This window comes from Lipotes vexillifer, unplaced genomic scaffold (genome assembly GCF_000442215.2).
Source record: "Lipotes vexillifer unplaced genomic scaffold, Lipotes_vexillifer_v1.1 scaffold584, whole genome shotgun sequence".
NCBI classification, from domain to species: domain Eukaryota; kingdom Metazoa; phylum Chordata; class Mammalia; order Artiodactyla; family Lipotidae; genus Lipotes; species Lipotes vexillifer.
In genome coordinates this window covers 2,756,530-2,774,542 of record NW_006783036.1, presented here as the reverse complement: position 1 = coordinate 2,774,542, position 18,013 = coordinate 2,756,530, and the positions used below count along the sequence as shown (strand labels likewise).

Sequence of the window (18,013 nt, the reverse complement as noted above, 5' to 3'; positions counted from 1 at the left end):
TGCTGTTGTTTTAGATTCCATATATATGCGTTAGCATACAGTATTTGTTTTTCTCTTTCTGACTTACTTCACTCTGTATGACAGACTCTAGGTCCATCCACCTCACTACACGTGCTGTATTCTTGATCAGAGTTTCACGTTATCCATGGTGAAGGACGAGTTTTCTTTTTAATTTTCAACCCACCACGGACTAGTACTTTCATAAAATAGAGTAAAAATAAGTTACTAGAAAAATGGCATATAAAATACAGCCACAAAGGTTTAAATTTCAGATATTCTTTTTTCATTTATGGAAGTTCTATTTTTAATCTGCTGTGTGACTTTTTAAAAATATTTTCCTATTGCCTTGCAGAAACCATCAAATTTGTCATTTCTTTTAGTCAGCACAGCTGCTTTATAGTCTGTGTGAGATATTATCAACATCTGAAGTCCTTGTCACATTTTGCTCATGATGTCTTATTTCCTGTGTACCTGACTACTTTTTAGTGTATGCTGGTCACTGTACTCAAATGTTTGAAATAAATTGAAACCTAGGATAAAAGTGTCTTCTTCAGCAGGGATTTGTTTTTGCTTCTGCCAGACACCTGGGGTCACTACTAGCCTGAGAGTGCCATAAACCGCAGCACTAGTTTATGACTTGTTAAATTAGCCAAGATGATTGTCCTGTAAAGTATCCTCCTTATTTCCTATAGTTCCTGAAAATGGAAACCTTTTGTGGATAGAATATATCAGGGGTGATGCTGTGTAACTCAGGAGATAGTTTGTTTATTGTGAGAGATGCATACTATCTGGTGACTGGCAAAAGTGATGCTAGATTTTACCACTGTATTATAGTAAGGTGGTGACCGATTGATCTCTCCATTGTACAGTATTTCCCTTTGCAATTCAGAAGTACTAGTGATAATCTACAAGGTATATTTTGGCACTCTGCCAGTGTCTGTTCCCCATCGACCAATGGAAATCCTATTTCCATTAATGCTTTCAGTCAACTCAGGAGAAAGACACTAAAGATATAAGATTTAGAAACAAAGAGGTGAGATTACTTTTACATGCAGATCTCATTAGATACCTGAAAACATCCAAAAAAATCAGCTGAAAAACTAGTGCAAACTATAAGATAATTCAGGAAGGAAGCAGGAGGTGAAAGCAAGATGCAGAAATCAACAACCTCCAAATAAACAATTAACAATTATTTAGAAGACATAATGGAAGAGGAGATCCCATTTACAATAATAGCACCAATAATGAAATATCTGGGCACACACTTGCTAAGAAATGTGCAAAACCCACATGAGGGAAACTTAAAAACACCCCTAAAGGAAATGAAAGTGGCCTTGAACAACTACACACTACACTCTTAGAAAGGGGATTTGAACATCCTAAAGATGCCAGTCCTCTCTGGACATTTTAAAAATTTAATGGAATCACAACAAATATATACCAACAGCTTTTTTTTTTGCAATGAAATGAGCCAATTCAAAGTTCCTACTGTTTGTGATAATATCATTATTGTTGTCAATCATTTTAATATGATATAGCAATAATTACGTCAATGAAATTAGAAATAAAGATTTTCAGTGTAAGATAAGAGATAAAACTATGAAAATTCAAGAAACAAGTGAAAATACTACAATGTTATGAATGCACAACTAAAAAAATATATATATATATATATATATATTCTAGAATATATGTTTATGTTCTAGCTCCCTCCACTGAAAGTACCTAAAAGCAACAGCAGTCCAGTAGCAATGAGCACCGACTAGTACCCTGATTTTGGTCTCTAATATCATTCCCCACTGAAAGGAATCAGGGTTCGTTGAAAAATGGCTGATTCCAGGTCTGGGTCAGGGAAGGTACAAACAAGCCTGGGGGGACATCTTACTGTGTCAGAAATCAAGGAAACAAAAATAAGTGAGGCCATGCCAAAAAATACACAGCAGCTAGTCCAAATATCACACAATGGTTAAAATCATGCATCTGAACATAAAAAAGAGTATGGGGGCTTCCGTGGTGGCGCAGTGGTTAAGACCCCACCTGCCGATGTAGGGGACATGGGTTCAAGCCCTGGTCCAGGAAGATCCCGCGTGCTGCAGAGCAACTAAGCCCATGCACCACAACTACTGAGCCTGCACTCTAGAGCCCGTGACCCACAACTACTGAGCCTGCATGGCACAACTACTGAGCCTGCGTGCCACAACTACTGAAGCCCCTGTACCTAGAGCCCATGCTCCGCAACAAGAGATGCCACCTCAATGAGAAGCCCCCGTTCGCCACAACTAGGGAAAGCCCACGTGCAGCAATGAAGGCCCAACGCAGCCATAAATAAATAAATAAATAAATAAAATCTTAAAAAAAAGAGAAGAAAGTATGATTTTAGTAGATTAAAACACACTGACATCAATGAAACACATAATGATATTCAAAAAAGAGAAAGCCAAAAAAACATTTAGTTTTCACCATTTGAGGGAAACTTGTAACTGAAAGGCAAAGAATTAAGCTTACCCTCACTTTCCAGTAGGAGCTGTATGTCAAGATAACCAATAGCTCTATTTGGCAAGAAATAGCTCTGCTTTTAGAAGAATGCCAGATTAAACGTTGAAATCTCTAGAGAAACCATTGACTCAGGCAAGGATTATCAAGTGGTGTCTAGTGCTTTAATGGAAATAGGAGCATGATGTAAACACCGTTTATTATTCCCATGGTTTTCAGCTGCTGTAAACCGTACTTTAATGTAAATCTTTTGTTGTTCACACTTTTGAACCTTTCCTTAAGCTGGAATCAAGGAAGGGAAGTACTGATCAAAGGCCACGCGTTTTCAAGAACCCTTTAGAGGTGCTGTCCAGAGAAGTTGCCCCATGAACACTTCCGCCCAGGGCGCAGGAGGTGCCTGTCTGTCCCATTGCACCTTTCTAGTACTGAGGCCATTTAAATGCTTAAGTCATTCGTTAAGTGGAAAATAGTATTTCCTGTTTTTATTTTTTTAACGTTGAGGCTGAATGTAGTCTTCAGGCCCTGTTCGTTCAAAGATTTCTCTGAGTTAGTCCTTTCTTTTAATATTTTCGGTCTGGAAGGTAGAAGTGTTAAATGAAGAGACCAGTTTTTTTAGGTGACTAATGAAACATGAACTTTGTTTCTTGAAGCCATTCTCCTTGTTTTAGGAAAGAAAGGCCTAGGGAGAAGTCAAAGTTACAATGAAACAACTAGGGCCTAACGTTAACTGGAGACCCTGGGGCAGAAATTTAGAATTGCTAAGTGTTAGGCCATTTGGGAAAGAAGTTGTTACATTATTGTTCGGAGAACTTAACTGAATTTTTAAAAATTGGCTTTTGAATGGCAGTTAAAAATTTATGTGTCTTGCCCTCCTTTTGTGAAAATACAAATACTTCAGCCTCATTCAAAGCAGTTTATTTTCTGATACAATTGAAAGTCTCGCCATACAAGTGATCATTTTTTACTGCTTAAAAATGAATTAGTATCTGTTTAGAGGAACTTTACCTCTTGCTCATTAATTGAAGAATAAAAATGGAATGTGAGAAGTTACCATAGTGCCTGTTCTAATTCTCATGGGTTCAGAAACTCAGCTTTCATCAGTCTTGTTTCTGCCACATGTTTGATTCTGTGTCTTCTCTTGACTGCCCACAATAATGGAAGGAAACTTTCATCTTGGTGAGGCAGGTGCCAGTTCACAGCAGATATTTACTGACCACCTGGGTTGTCTGGAGCATGGGGAGGTAGTCAGGACAGTGACAGTGACCAGAGGTGGCCCTTGCTCTTAGGGAGGCCACAGACCCAGACCCAGACCCAGACCCTTGTTCTGGCGGTAGCTGGGGAGCAGAGGTGCCATGGATGCTGCTCTTGTGAACATCTGAGAGCTGGTCTCATGTCAGCCTGAGCCCAGCCTCGAGCCACAGCCTGGCCCTAGGGTGCCCTCCTGTCCACTCTCGTCAGGCCACAGACGTGGCTTTTACTCCAGAGTCGGTCTCAAGCCTCTGCCTGTCATACCCTGCAAGCCCCTTCTGGGAAGAACCCAGGGAGTTGGTTTCAACTGGCAGCTGTAATCTTACATTTAATGTCTAGCTCAGGCCTTCCCCAGACCTCACCTGGAATTCTCCCGGCACCTTACATCACACACAGACGCACACACTTTGCTTGTGTGCCCTCGCCCACCGTACAGGCCTTCCAGGCCTGGGTTTCTCCCACGCCCTGCTGGCTCTGCCTCCTCCAGTGTTTCCTGAGCCACCCTGGCTCAAGCCTGCCTTATCGGGCTTCCCTGGTGGCGCAGTGGTTGAGAGTCTGCCTGCCGATGCAGGGGACACGGGTTCATGCCCCAGTCCGGGAAGATCCCACATGCCGCAGAGCGGCTGGGCCCGTGAGCCATGGCCGCTGAGCCTGCGTGTCTGGAGCCTCTGCTCCACAACGGGAGAGGCCACAGCAGTGAGAGGCCCGCGTACCGCAAAAAAAAAAAAAAAAAAAAAAAAAGCAAGCCTGCCTTATCTTTTTTCCTAAATTGTGGTAAAATATACATAGCATAACATTTATCACTTTAACCATTCGCAAGTGTACAATTCAGTGGCATTAAAATAGATTCACATTCAGTGTGCCCATCACCACTGTCTATTCATCGTCCCCAACAAAAGCTCTATGCCCGTTAATACCTCCCTCTTCCCCTCCCCCAGCCCCTGGCACCTACCATTCTACTTCCTGTCTCTGTGACTTTGATTCCTCTAGGGACCTCCTATGAGTGGAATCATACAGAATTTTCTTCCTAATTTTTAAGGCTGCATAACATTCCATCGTGTGGATGGAGCACCTTTTATCTGTTCATCGTGATGGACACTGGGGTTGCAGAACACACCACATGCTGCTCTGTCTAAAGTGTCACTGAGGGCAGAGGCAGTTCTGGTGCCCAGTCTAGCATCTGCCATGGATCCCCGAGACACAGGTTTGCTGAAGGAATGAAAAGCCCTCTGGGCCTGTCTGCCTGTCCTTCCCACATCCTTCCATTTTCTCAGAACTGTTATGGGGCTGGAACCCCTCCCAGGCTCACGGCTCCCTGCGCCTCAGGTTCTTCTTTGTGAAGTGAGGTTTGTTGCTAATAGTCAACACGAAAGCACTTTGGCGTGTCACGTGTGCTCTGTGTACTTTGTGTGGGTTTCCTACCTTCTCAGAACAAGGAAGCGGGTGAGGACTTGCTTTGGCTTTAAAGGTTTTCCAGCCTAACTGTGGCAAGAACAAAAATAAGCAAAGGTCTCCCAACAGCGCACTCGGGGCAGATTTTACACCGTCTACTCCGCTCGCCTCCGCTGGCCTTTCCTGGGATAAGCTTGTCCACCCTTTTAAACCACTCGCAGGACTCGCTCCGATCAACAGGGCAGCAGGCGCCTGTCCCTTTGACCTTGCTGTTGGCAAGCAGAAGTGCCCTGGCAACCTTTGAACGCAGCTGAATGCTAGGTATCTTTGATCTGCCTAAGGAAGAAGTCTATTTTAAACTGTAAGCGAAGCCAAATTTTTTAGGTTAGATATCCTACCCGACAAAACGTACATCACCCATGTCCGTGTAGTTTGCGGTTAAGTGTCTGCTCTGCCAGCAGTGTCAGTGCCTTGCAGTTGTGACACCACAACTCGCTGGGCTCAAGACACAACCTTCTTTTGTTTGTTTGTTTGTCTGTTTGTTTGCGATACGCGGGCCTCTCACTGCCGCGGCCTCTCCCGTTGCGGAGCACAGGCTCCGGACGCGCAGGCTCAGCGGCCATGGCTCACGGGCCCAGCCGCTCCGCGGCACGTGGGACCCTCCCGGACCGGGGCACGAACCCGCGTCCCCTGCATCGGCAGGCGGACTCCCAACCACTGCGCCACCGGGGAAGACCCCAAGACACAACCTTCTCTTAATGAAAGAAACTGTAAACCTTCTTCACTAAAATATGAGCAACTTAATTTGCCCGTGAAATTGCCCGGGGAGGTGAAAATTAAAACGTTCAGCTGAATTTAGAAATGAAAACGTGAAAGTTTTATTCAAAAATGCTACCTACAAATGGCAGTTTGTTTTTAAATAAAAACCCAAATAAAGTGACAGAGGAAGCAGAGAATAAAGAATAACTCCTTTTCAACCTTCATCTTTGTGCAGTACAGAGATGCTTGTGTTTGCGTCCTTGGCGGGTGGACGCACTGAGAGCTGTGGTCTGTCTGCCCACTTTCGGTTCTGGAAGGAGCTCTGCACTGAGCCCAGAACGGTGCCTTTCCTCCGAGTTAGCTCAAGCCCTTCAGAGCAGCAGGAAGGTTGTCATGGGAGAGTCCAGAAGCGTGGCTGGAGGGTGCCATGGGGGGCATGAGGGCTGGGCACAGACAGCAGTGGAGGGTGTGGTGGGAGCCTGGATGGGGGCTCTGCATGCAGGGGCTGGGATGTGTCATTCTCCAGGTGGTTAGATGGCGTACCCCTCTTGGTTAGGCGCTACGGGGACGAGGTATAAAGAGTGGTGAGGGAGTTTTGCAGGATCAGAATTGGGTGTTACTGCTTGATTTGGCCCTTCATTCAGTCAGTTTGATGGAACGCCTGCTGTGTGCCAGGCACTGTCCTGAGGCTGACGGGGAAGAGACCTGTGGCCCAGAGAGGGGAGAGGAAGACTTCCCAGAGGGGTTAGTCCAAGCAGAGACCCCGTCAGTGGCTCTGCGGCACCCTCACACTGCAGCCCCAGGGTCGAGACCCTGCTCTTCAAGTGCTACAGTGTCCACTGCTTCCAGCACCTTCCCTATAATGGCTGGAGCGACGTGCAGTGGGATCCTCCTTCAGTGGCAGCTGCACCCTCCTGAGCTCCACACTCCATCGGTGACATTTGTGCCTTCTAAAAGCCCTGGAGGTGGGGTGATCACAGACAGCCCCTTTACAGGTGAGGAAAGAAGAACCAGCCTGGAGTTCTTGAGGGCGGGCGGCCTCTCCCTGAGTAGGCAGTTAAGACTTATGCCCAAGCCAATGATGGGGCTGCACGTGAGCCTCCTCCAGTGTGTTTGCTGAGTCCTTGTTTCATCCGTGAGGAAAGTACTCTGGCGGCTAATTGAACCTCGAGAGCTTAGATGAGCCTATTGATTCAGTGCAAACTTGCAGTAAAAATTTAAGGAGTCCGTAATGGATTCTTCAAGACGGGGAGTCAACATCCTGTAATTTGTTGGTTCAGTTTGTCATGCCTAGTTTAGGCTAATTTTGGTTTGTGTGTTTTTACATACTTGATCTCATTTATGCATCACCATAAATCTTTTGCATCATATTTCCTGGGTTCCCATCACAGCCGTTTCTCTGTTCTTAGCCTGTGCCTGAGAGGCAGCATTCACTAAGGGATTCTCTCTGCTGTAACTTAATCTACATGTCTTTTCTAAAATTGTTACTTTTAATTTTCATCAAAGTATTGTGTGCTTATTTTAGCAATACTGAACAATATAGAGAAGTTCCAGAAAGAAGAACTACCCATAACCATAACACTCAACGGTGACTACTGTTGATATTTTGAGAGTATTCCTTTTTATGATCATACTATTTCTGAAAAATTATATACTGCCCTTCTCACGTATATTTTTACTTTACAAATTCATAAATATTTTTGATGGATGTGTAATATTTCACTGTATGGGATAATCCCTTTGACATTAAGGTTGTTTCTGGTATTTTAGAATCATAAATAAAAATGTGATGCTCTCAAAAAGAATAAACTACTTAGAATTAACATAGGAGGTGAAAGACTTGTATGCTGAAAACTACAAAACATTGCTGAAAGACATTAAAGAAGACACCAGTAAATGGAACGCCAATGTGTGTTCATGGATTGGAAGACTTAATATCGTTAAAACGTCAGTACTGCCCAAAGAGATCTTCAGATTCATACAGTCTCTGTCAAAATCCTAACAGTGTTTTTTTCCAGAGATAGAAAAATTCATCCTAAAATTCACATGGAATCTCCAGGGACCCTGGATAACCAAAGCAATCTTGGAAATGAAGAACAAAATTCTTACATTTCCTGATTTCAAAACTTACTGCAAAGCTGCAGTAATCGAATCAGTGTGGTACTGGCGTAAAGACAAACACATACACCAACAGAGTAGAAGAGAGCCAAGAAATAAACCGTCACAGATATGGTCAAATGGTTTTCAACAAGGGTGCCACCCACTCTGGGAAAAGGACAGTCTGTTCAACAAATGGCGCTGGAAAAAGTGGATATCCACATGCAAAAGAATGAACTTGGACCCTCATTTTACACCAAACACAAAAATTAACTCAAAGTGGATCAAAGACCTTATAGGAAAACATAGAGGAAAAGCTTCATGATGTTAGATTTATCAATGATTTTTTAGCTATGACACCAAAGCACAGGTACGAAAAGCAAAAGTAGATAAATTCGACCACATCAAAATTTAAAACTTCTGTGCAGCAAGGGACACAATCAACAAAGTGAAAAGGCAACCCACAAAATGGGAAGAACTATTCGGAGATCATCTATCTGATAAGGGATTAACGTCCAGAATTTATAAAGGACTCCTACAGCTCAACAAGAAAACAAGCCGTTTAAAAAAATGTGCAAAGGGGGGACTTCCCTGGTGGCGCAGTGTTTAAGAATCCGCCTGCCAAATCCACCTGCCAATGCAGGGGACACGGGTTTGAGCCCTGGTCCGGGAAGATCCCACATGCCGCGGAGCAACTAAGCCCGTGCGCCACAACTACTGAGCCTGCACTCTAGAGCCTGCAAGCTGCAACTACCGAGCCCGCGTGCCTAGAGCCTGTGCTCCGCAGCAAGAGAAGCCACCACAGTAAGAAGCCGGCGCACCTCAACGCCCCTGCTCGCCGCAACTAGAGAAAGCCTGCAGGCAGCAATGAAGACCCAACGCAGCCAAAAATTAATTAATTAATTAAAAATAATAATAATCCGCCTGCCAGTGCAGGGGACACGGATTTGATCCTTGGTCCGGGAAGATCCCACATGCCACAGAGCAACTAAGCCCATGAACCACAACTCCTGAGCCCGCGTGCTGCAACTGCTGAAGCCCACGCGCCTAGAGCCCGTGCTCCACAACAAGAGAAGCTACCGCAATGAGAAGCCCGTGCACCGCAATGAAGAGTAGCCCCTGCTCGCCGCAACTAGAGAAAGCCCGCGTGCAGCAACGAAGACTCAACGCAGCCAAAAAAAAAAAAAAAAACGTGCAAGGACTTGAATAGACGTTTCTCCAAAGAAGATATACAAATGGACAGTAAGCACATGAAAACATGATTAACATCACTAATCATTAGGAAAATGCCAATCAAAACTGCAGTGAGATACCATTTAACACCCACGAGGATGGCTACCATCAAAAAAAAATAGCAAGTGTTGGTGAGGATATGGAGAAATTGGAACCCTTGTGCACTGCTGGTGGGAATGTAAAATGATGCTGCCACTATGGAAAACAGCATGGCAGTTCCTCAAAACACTAAAAATAGAGTTACCATACTTTGCACTTTTGGGAATATACCCAAAAGAATTGGAAGCAGAGACTTAAATAGATATTTATATATTCATATCACAGCAGCATTATTCACAATAGCCAAAAGGCAGAAATAGCCCAAGTGTCTATCAAGGCATGGATAGAACAAAATGTGGTATACCCCTATAATAGAATATTATCCAGTCTTAAAAAGGGAAGAAATTCTGACACATGCTACTACATGGCTGAACCTTAAGGACACTTACGCTGAGTGAAGTAATTCAGTCACGGAAGGACAAAAACTGCATGATTCCATTTATATCAGGTACCCAGAGTAGTCACATTCATAGAGACAGAAAGTAGAACGGTGGTGGCCAGGGGCTGAGAGGAAGAGGATGGGGAGGAAGTGTTTAATAGGGACAGATTGCCTGTTTGGCAAGATGAAACGAGTTCTGAGGATGGATGGTGGTTATGGTAGCACAACAATGTGAATGTACTTATGCCACTTAGAGCTGTACACTTAAAAATGATTAAGATGGTAAATTTTATTTTATGTATACTTCAGCACAGTTTGTTTTTTTTTTAATTTATTTATTTATTTTTGGCTGCGTTTATGTCTTCATTGCTGTGCGTGGGCTTTCTCTACTTGCAGCGAGCGGGGGCTACTCTTCGTTGCGGTGCGCAGGCTTCTCATTGCAGTGGCTTCTCTTGTTGTGGAGCAGGGGCTCTAGGCGCACGGGCTCAGTAGTTGTGGCACGCAGGCTCAGTAGTTGTGGCTCGCCGGCTCTAGAGCACAGGCTCAGTAGTTGTGGCACACGGGCTTAGTTGCTCTGCGGTATGTGGGATCTTCCCAGACAAGGGCTCGAACCCGTGTCCCCTGCGTTGGCAGGCGGATTCTTAACCACTGCGCCAGCAGGGAAGTCTCGGCACAGTTTTTTAAATAAATATTTTTTAAAATGTGATGCTCACTCATGGCTACTACATTTTTGGAATGGACTCCCAAAAGTTAAATTACATAAACAAAGGATCTTTACATATTGCCAAATTATTTTCCAAAAGGATCAGAATAATTTATAGATTTATTGGCAAGGTTACAACATGCCTTTACCAGTATTAATTATAATTTTTTAAATTATTGCTGATTTGATAGGTGAAGAAATACTTTTTTCATATAATTATTGAGCAGTTATAGTTCTTTTGTAAACTGAATCATTTGAACACTGAGGTCTCAGTGTTTTTCTAATTAGTCGCAGTATATTATTAAACTCTTGTAATTATAGCATTTATACTTCCTTTTGATTTTTGGAGGGAACATACAGAAATTTGTAAATTTTTTAATGTGAGGAATATCCCCTCATGGTTTGTCCAGTGTTTTTTAATCATCCTTTTCTGGCTTGAGAATTGATATACTCACTTCCCTTTTCTTCTCAAAGCTGTGGGGATTTGTGGGGGGTATGATTTGACTTTTTAAAAATTTAACTGTGTTTTTTTTTTTTATTTAACCCGTCTCAGATTTTATTTTGGTAAGACTTAAATTGACTTCTGCCCACATGTAGCCAACCAGTTGTCTGAATAATCCTCCCCTTTCCGTGGATTTGAGCTTCCTTCCTTATCCGAATATTACATTTGTACAACTACACTCACTGTTTTGGGAGCTGTTGCTGTCTGTTCCAAGACCTGTCTCTTAAGCCCACATCACACTGTCCTTAGTTCATAAGCTTTATAGTTGGTAGGACCAGCCTTTCTCATGAGAAGTGTTCTCATTCTTCATGCTTTTAATTTTTCCAAGTGAACTTGAGAATTATTTTGTCAGATACCCAGAAAAATAAGAAGACTCCTCTGAATTTTGAATGGAATTGCTTTAAAACTATAAATCAATTTGGGGAAGTATTAACATCAGCTTATTTATAGTATGTAAGCTTCCAGTCCCGAAACACACCTTATCTTTATTTGTTCAAGCCTTTTTTTTTTCCTCCATATTATTTATCTGCTTGTTTGCTTATATTTTAGAGTATGTTTCATCAGTGATTTCCAGATCACAGACTTTGAGTCCTTTAAAGAACTACTTTATATGCATAAGGCTTCACAACAGCATGGGGGAAAAAATCACTAATAAAGTTGAGATCCTTTGATCTGAGATCATTAGGGAAAATACATCAACAAGTGTCTTCACTTTTTCTTTGACTTTAACCTGTATATTTTATACAGAGTCTAGGAGTCTTTCTGTGTTATTTCTGCATTCCACTCAACAGCACAATCTTAGGACAGGCACATTTCCCCATCTCATCTCATATGAAGTATTAAACTGCTTGAGAACAGGTCCCTCTCTTTTTAAAGTAAGATCTGCAGTAAGCATCTGCTTCCTGACCCCTCACAAAGCCCCCTGCAAGCCTCAATCCTTAATGCTGAGTTCATCGGGCACCACTTCCTGGGTGAGGAGGTGATAGTTCTGGGAGAGCCATCCTTGCGCATCTGATGCACCCAGAGGGTCAGCAGCCAGAATCTCAATTCACAATACCTGACTCGGAACACAGGCTGTTCAGACAGCAGAGGAGTCAGGCAGGTGGGAGGCCCATCACATGACACCCACTCCCCATTGCTTGTTATAATTTAATTCATGGCCAGGTTTGGAATCCAGCAGCTTCCTTCAGCTCTGCAGAGGGGGGCAGGGGTAGGATTTGGTTTGCTTTCATTTATTTTCTTAATGGCTATCGAAACACATAGTAAAATCTACCTTCTTACTAATGTAGGGGAACTTAATAAGCACCCCCCAAACGATTGTAGCAGTTCATTTGCTCATTGAAATCTGTTGAGTGCCAGCCCACAGATGTACTGCTAACCCCAGTCCATTTCAGGTGTTTCTTACTGTTGTGAATTATGTTTAGAAACCAAAGGGCTTTTTGGTTCTTGTTCACAAGCTGGGAAAGGGGCGGGGGGTGGGGGCGGGGGGCGTTGTGTGAGAATTTATAGAAAGAGAAGACATGGTTTGGACAAACTTAGTTGTGTGTGTGTGAAGGAGTGAGTAATTTTTTTCAGTTCTGCCTGGCAAAGAGGTTTTTCTCCTAGCTTATTCATTTCCATTTGGAGCTAGTAATGGCACCCCCCCCCCCCCACCGGGCCAGGAGACTCCAATTCAGAAATGATGCCCTTCTTCAGCTTTTCACATTAACCGTTTTTGAAGATAGGAAAGTAAGATCTGAGTACTGGCTTTTCATACTATAGCCCCATTTAAAAAAAAGTGAAATATCTTTTTTTAATTAAAAAAACTTAATTTAAACAAAACGTAAAAAATTAAATGAAAGTGGTATGTTGACATCCTTAAGGTACAAAAATAAACACTTGCATTCTATTTTATGGCTTTAACTTTCACAGCCAGGTGGTATAAACAACTTTAACTTACAGCACTTTCTACCTATTAAATTTAAAGACGCTTTCATTTCTCATATAATTTTTTAACTGAATTTTTCCAATAAAAAAATTAGATCCCGAGAAAAACCAGGGTTTGAAGATTATTAATTCATAACTTGGTAGTAGGAAAGGCTGAACAAGAGTCCAAACTGATGAATTGGGATTGTGTAATATTTGGATAGACAATTTGCTTTAAAAAAAAAAAAAAAAAACTAGGTTGCCAAAATGCTAAATATGATACAGATATTTAAAGTAATTAGAATAGAAAATAGGAGGTGGCCAGGTGGGTATAAGGTACCAGTGAACTTGGGGTACCACTTAGAGAAATGCTAAAATTTAAAGTTCATGTAGACACACATGCACACTTTTTTTTTTTTTTTTGGTAGCTCTCTCAGAATCATGTTTATAGTCTGGCCAGGGTTGTGGCCTCAGTCCTGCCCCTTAAGAAATGGGATCTTTGCCTAAAAGTTATTGAGAAATGAAGACTGCAGAAAGCCAAAAAATGTCCAGGCTTTTCATGCACACTGACAGCCAAACAGAATGCTCTTTCCATTTGCAGTTTTTTTAGTGTCATTTTAAGTTGCAGCTCCCGGCCAATCAGCGAGCCCCGTGCCTGCTGACATCACGAACCAGCCAGTTCCCTCCAGCTGCAGAGAGCTTCAGTTTGTCTTTTTTTTTTAAACTAAAATGGAGGCTGGTTTCTTGCCTTAAGGAGTACATTGCCTTTCCCGCTGAAGTCTAGATGTTGACATGTAATAAAGCGGGCAGCAGGATGGTGGTGGATGCGGCCAACTCCAATGGGCCTTTCCAGCCCGTGGCCCTTCTCCATATTCGAGGTAAGTTATTGTGTGTTTCACTGAAACGGAACCTTCTGTGGTTAGTTAATAAATGGCTATTGTGCTTCAGATAAGAAAAGCAGGAAGTCCTTTCTAGCAGAATTCACCCCGTTTTGCGGCAGACCTAACCAGAGGAGGCTGGGTGTGTCACTGCAATTTGGCATTTTACGAACTACTTACAGAATTTGAGTCTTGAGAGAGGCCTTGCATGCATAGTTCAAAGCTGGTTTTTCTGCTTTCTGCTCGCTCTCCCATCCCCCTTTCAGAGCCGTGCTGATGTCAAAGGATGTGAAGTCACTGCCCGGGGAAGGCATTGGGCGGGGGGTAGGAAGGAGCGGCGGGCGGCACGCCTGGCCAAGTTGTCCGTGCGCAGAGTTTCTGTGACATCTGTGTTGTTTAACACCCCGAAGGTTTCACCGGGACACACCTCTGAATTAACGATGAATTGCAGTCAGAAAATATGCAGAAATGATTAGAAAAGAACTTCTTTAAAAGGATTGTTTTCGTTCTTGCCCTGGAGCCTAAAAGAGAAATAAATAGACTCGTGCTTTGAAATATTGGAATCCATCGTGGGTCATAATTTCTGAGCTGTTAGCGTTTTTATTGAATAGTAGGAGATACTTTGCACTTAAATAGGCTTTGTATTGACATTTGCCTTTAAAATTTTAAATGGCAACAAGTTTTCGATGAGTGTATAGATCACTTTTAATAATTACAGTTTGCCACTTGTAGTTTATACAGAATTGGAGTTCAGAATTTAGCTTAAAACACAATTAGCATAGTAATTAATAATTATATTAAAATATAGTTATCAGGATAATCATATACTTTTTCTTAGCATTTAAAAGTATTTGTTATACAAATTTTTTGTTCGTAATTGGGTGAAGTAGAAAATGAATGTTAAGCTTCATCATATCACTTTAAAATTTATACAATATCACAGCTCTGTCCCTAACAGAACAGTTCTGTCAGAATCTCCTTTAAGGACCCATGTCAAGGAAGGGTGGGGGCAGGATCTCTAGGTGACTAATAGTCTGTATGACTAAAATACCAGACAAGATTTTTCAGATCCTAGGGTGTTTGCAGATAAAGGAGATAAAACCACATGAATACCCAGTCTGTTGGAATAAAATGGGTGTTGCTTTTCTCTCCAAACCCTCTTGAAAGAAGCTGGTGGAAATTAACGTCCACAATGACCAACCTGTAGGTCACATTGTTTTGTAGTGCACCCAGGAAAGAGCAAATATTGACCACAGATGGCACTCAGGTATTTTAGTTGCAGGAGCCAAATGGGCAAAAACAAAATGTAATTGTGTTTCGATTTAAGTTCTTAAATGGTGACTGACTAGCAAAAAGAAAATTTTACAGCATATAAAATGTGTATTTTGATACTTTTAAGGTATCTTCTTATAAATAACAGATTGTTTTAGTTTTAGTTTTCTGATTTCATTAAACACTTAATGTACTAGTCATTTTTTGAACTATGACTTTATTCTGAAATGGAATTGTTTGATTTTATATCTTATACCACATTGTTGTTGTTGTTGTTTTTAATTCCAAGACTTTACTGTGACCAGTTTGAATTTTTTTGCTGTTGGTTGAGTGGTTGGTTGCTGTCTGATTGTGAAGGGAAAAAGTAGTGAAGTGTATTAACCTAAAAGAGACTTGAGATTTTAAGAAGGGGTAACCTTTAGGGCCTAAAACTAACTTCTGGGTCAAACAGTGAACTAGCTAAAACTTGAACGCTTGATTTACTCATAAGGACTTTTTAGAGCAAGCATGTTAATGTGTGGTTTAGCAAAATTTATTTTGTTTATATTGGCTTTTAGAGTCTTGATCAATTTAATATCCACTATGGCATCTCCTCTGTATGTCCAGTGCTGAGGGTCCCCACCCCAGAGGAGTGGATGCTTTAGTGGGAGACCCACACAGGGGCCCTGGTGCAGGAGGGGCACAGGAAGAGCTGACTCTGGGCAGGTGCTAGGAGAGAGAGCAGGGGCTGATGTAATCATGATGCTGGGAAGGGGAGGGGGCAACACTGAGGCTTATCACTGTCTCAGGGTGCATTTAGCGAAGAAAGATCTTCCGCACGGAGGTAAAATAACCAGCCCAAGGTCACTCAACCTATAAGTGGTAGGGCCAGAATCCAAAGCAAGGCAGTTGTTTTGTTTTGTTTGGAATCTTTAAAAAAAAAATTTTTTTGTTTGTTTTATTTTAAAAATAGAAATTTTGGCTGTTTGTAGAACCTTTTGCCACAGGATTATAGTAGCAGGTTTTTCCCCAATGTCTTATCAACATCCATCCGTTTCAGTGGCCTCTGGTATATGACAGTTTTTTGTGCCTAGGGTTCATTTCTTCATTCATTTTACAAATATTTGTCAAGTCGCTACCACCACGTGCCAAGCAGGTTCCTAATTCGGAATATGAAGCAAGCACTGTGGCCCAGCTTTCAGAGTTTACAGTCCCCTGGGTGGTGGGGCAGTCAAGTAAACAAATCAATCAATACGATCACTAAACTGATTAGTAGTCCCAGTTGATTTGATATTTATCTCCTATTACATAGTCTAGAGTTTGCAGTTAATATAGTGAATTAGCATATCCTAAAAAGTCCAAGTGTGACAGGAACATGTTGCTGAAAAGTCTAAACTTTTCTGTCTGTAGAAGGAGAAGGCGTCACCTGGAGGAACTTGATGGCTGTAAATTTAGCTTGATGACTTAAATCCTGTACTTCCAGGGCTGTCCGAGAGAACTGTCTGCGATGGTGGGAATGTTCTCTGTGCTGTCCACTGTGGTGGCCCCTGGTCACATGTGACTGTTGAGCCCTTAAAATGTGGCTACTGCAACTGAGAAACTGAACTTTTAATTTTATTTCATTTTAGTTATTTTAAATTTAAATAGACATGTGTCTAGTGGCTGCTGTATTGGACAGCACAGTTCTAGACTGGGATCGAGAGACTTTTTCAGAAAAGGCTGGAAAGTAAATCTTTTTGGCTGAGAAAGCAGCCATAGATAGGCATGACTGTGTTCGAGTAAAGCTTTATTTACAAAAACAGGTGGCTGGCCGGATTTGGCCCGTGGGACATAGTTTGCCCACCTCTGTTCTAGACTGTTCCTTGAATTTTAATTGCCTGTTAAGTATAGTAAAATATATTTCACTTCCAGAGCCAGGTTTAAGGCAAGAATAGCCAAGCCAAAAAAGATGTTAATGGCCAGAGAGGAAGAGAGCGACCTCCATCCTATGCCAGCTGGCTTTTATTCTGGCCTCAAGAAAGTTGTTAACTGCTCCAATCTTGTAGTCGGTTGATGAGTCCTGTCTCTGAAAGACTGAGGAGTAACCTCGGCCTGGTGGGGAGCTGGAGAGCAAATTATTCTCTGTGTAAACCCATTTTTCCTGGGGGATGGAAGTCTGATTATAGAAGAGTTTGTTTTCTCACAAGTATTCCTGAGTCACCAATTCAATGAACGTCTTTACCTTTCCAAAAAAATTTAGAAAAGAACGAGCAGGGGGCAGTGTAGGGTGTCAAACCCGAAGGCTTCCTTTCCCGCTGCAGCTCGTCTGATGACTTAGCCAGCGCTGCTAAGCACACCTGTGCACGTGCACGTGGGTTCCCAGGTGTGGGACACTCCTGCGTGATTAAAGTCAGTGAATGTTGTGAGGATGGATGCCTAGCACTGTCCTCATTCCCAGAACTAGGAAGGAAAAATGTCATTGACGACCAAAAACAAAGACCCCTCAAGAGATCAAACCAGTGATTCTTTCTCTCCGAATAGTGTATCAGCCCAGCTGAAGGTGTTTACTTCACTAACATCTGTGTGTTGTGTAGCTGTCACTGTCTATGAGGTGGCTTTTTAGAAGTACACCTTTAAAGCGACCTGGAATGAGCCTTTGTGAGGTTGTTTTCTCTTGTCATTCCTGCCAGTGAGGAAGGAAACCAGAGTAACATAACTCTCTGGGGGGTGCATGTCTGTGTTAAAGCCCGTACAACTTTTGTTAATTAGTCTTCCCTGAACTGATCATGACTCCTGCCTTGCAGCAAAAGCTAAACTCCTAGAATGTTTTCATTAAAAGATGTTAATTGTGTGGAAGAATGAGACAAAAGTAAAGAAGCAAGGTTAGTAGTCAAGAAACGGGCGTGTGTTTTTGAATCTGGGAAAGGACCGTGTCTTTGAAGGCACAGGGGTTTGGGGTATACCCTACTCCGTTTCCATACATCAGGTAGCACTGCAAGGTGGGTCTCCTCCTATGCGATGGCGACCTGCCAGATGTGATGCACTTTTGTGAACACTGCCCGACTTGTTCCTCCCAGCATTCCTGGCCAGGCGGT

At 42.4% G+C, this 18,013-nt stretch overlaps 1 protein-coding gene across 3 annotated transcripts in view; it reads left to right on the top strand.

Annotated features, from left to right (window-relative positions):
* The window catches only part of PPP2R5C (protein phosphatase 2 regulatory subunit B'gamma), a 117,674-nt gene that overhangs the window by 10,517 nt on the left and 89,144 nt on the right, over positions 1–18,013 (top strand). For 2 of the 3 annotated variants that reach the window (XM_007455628.1, XM_007455627.1), the window contains exon 1: positions 13,595–13,688. The exons of the other annotated variant lie outside the window; for it this stretch is intronic. In XM_007455628.1, coding sequence (XP_007455690.1) covers positions 13,595–13,688 — 94 coding nt within the window. Of the gene's footprint in view, positions 1–13,594; positions 13,689–18,013 lie in introns of those variants that run through there. 3 annotated transcript variants of the gene reach the window in all.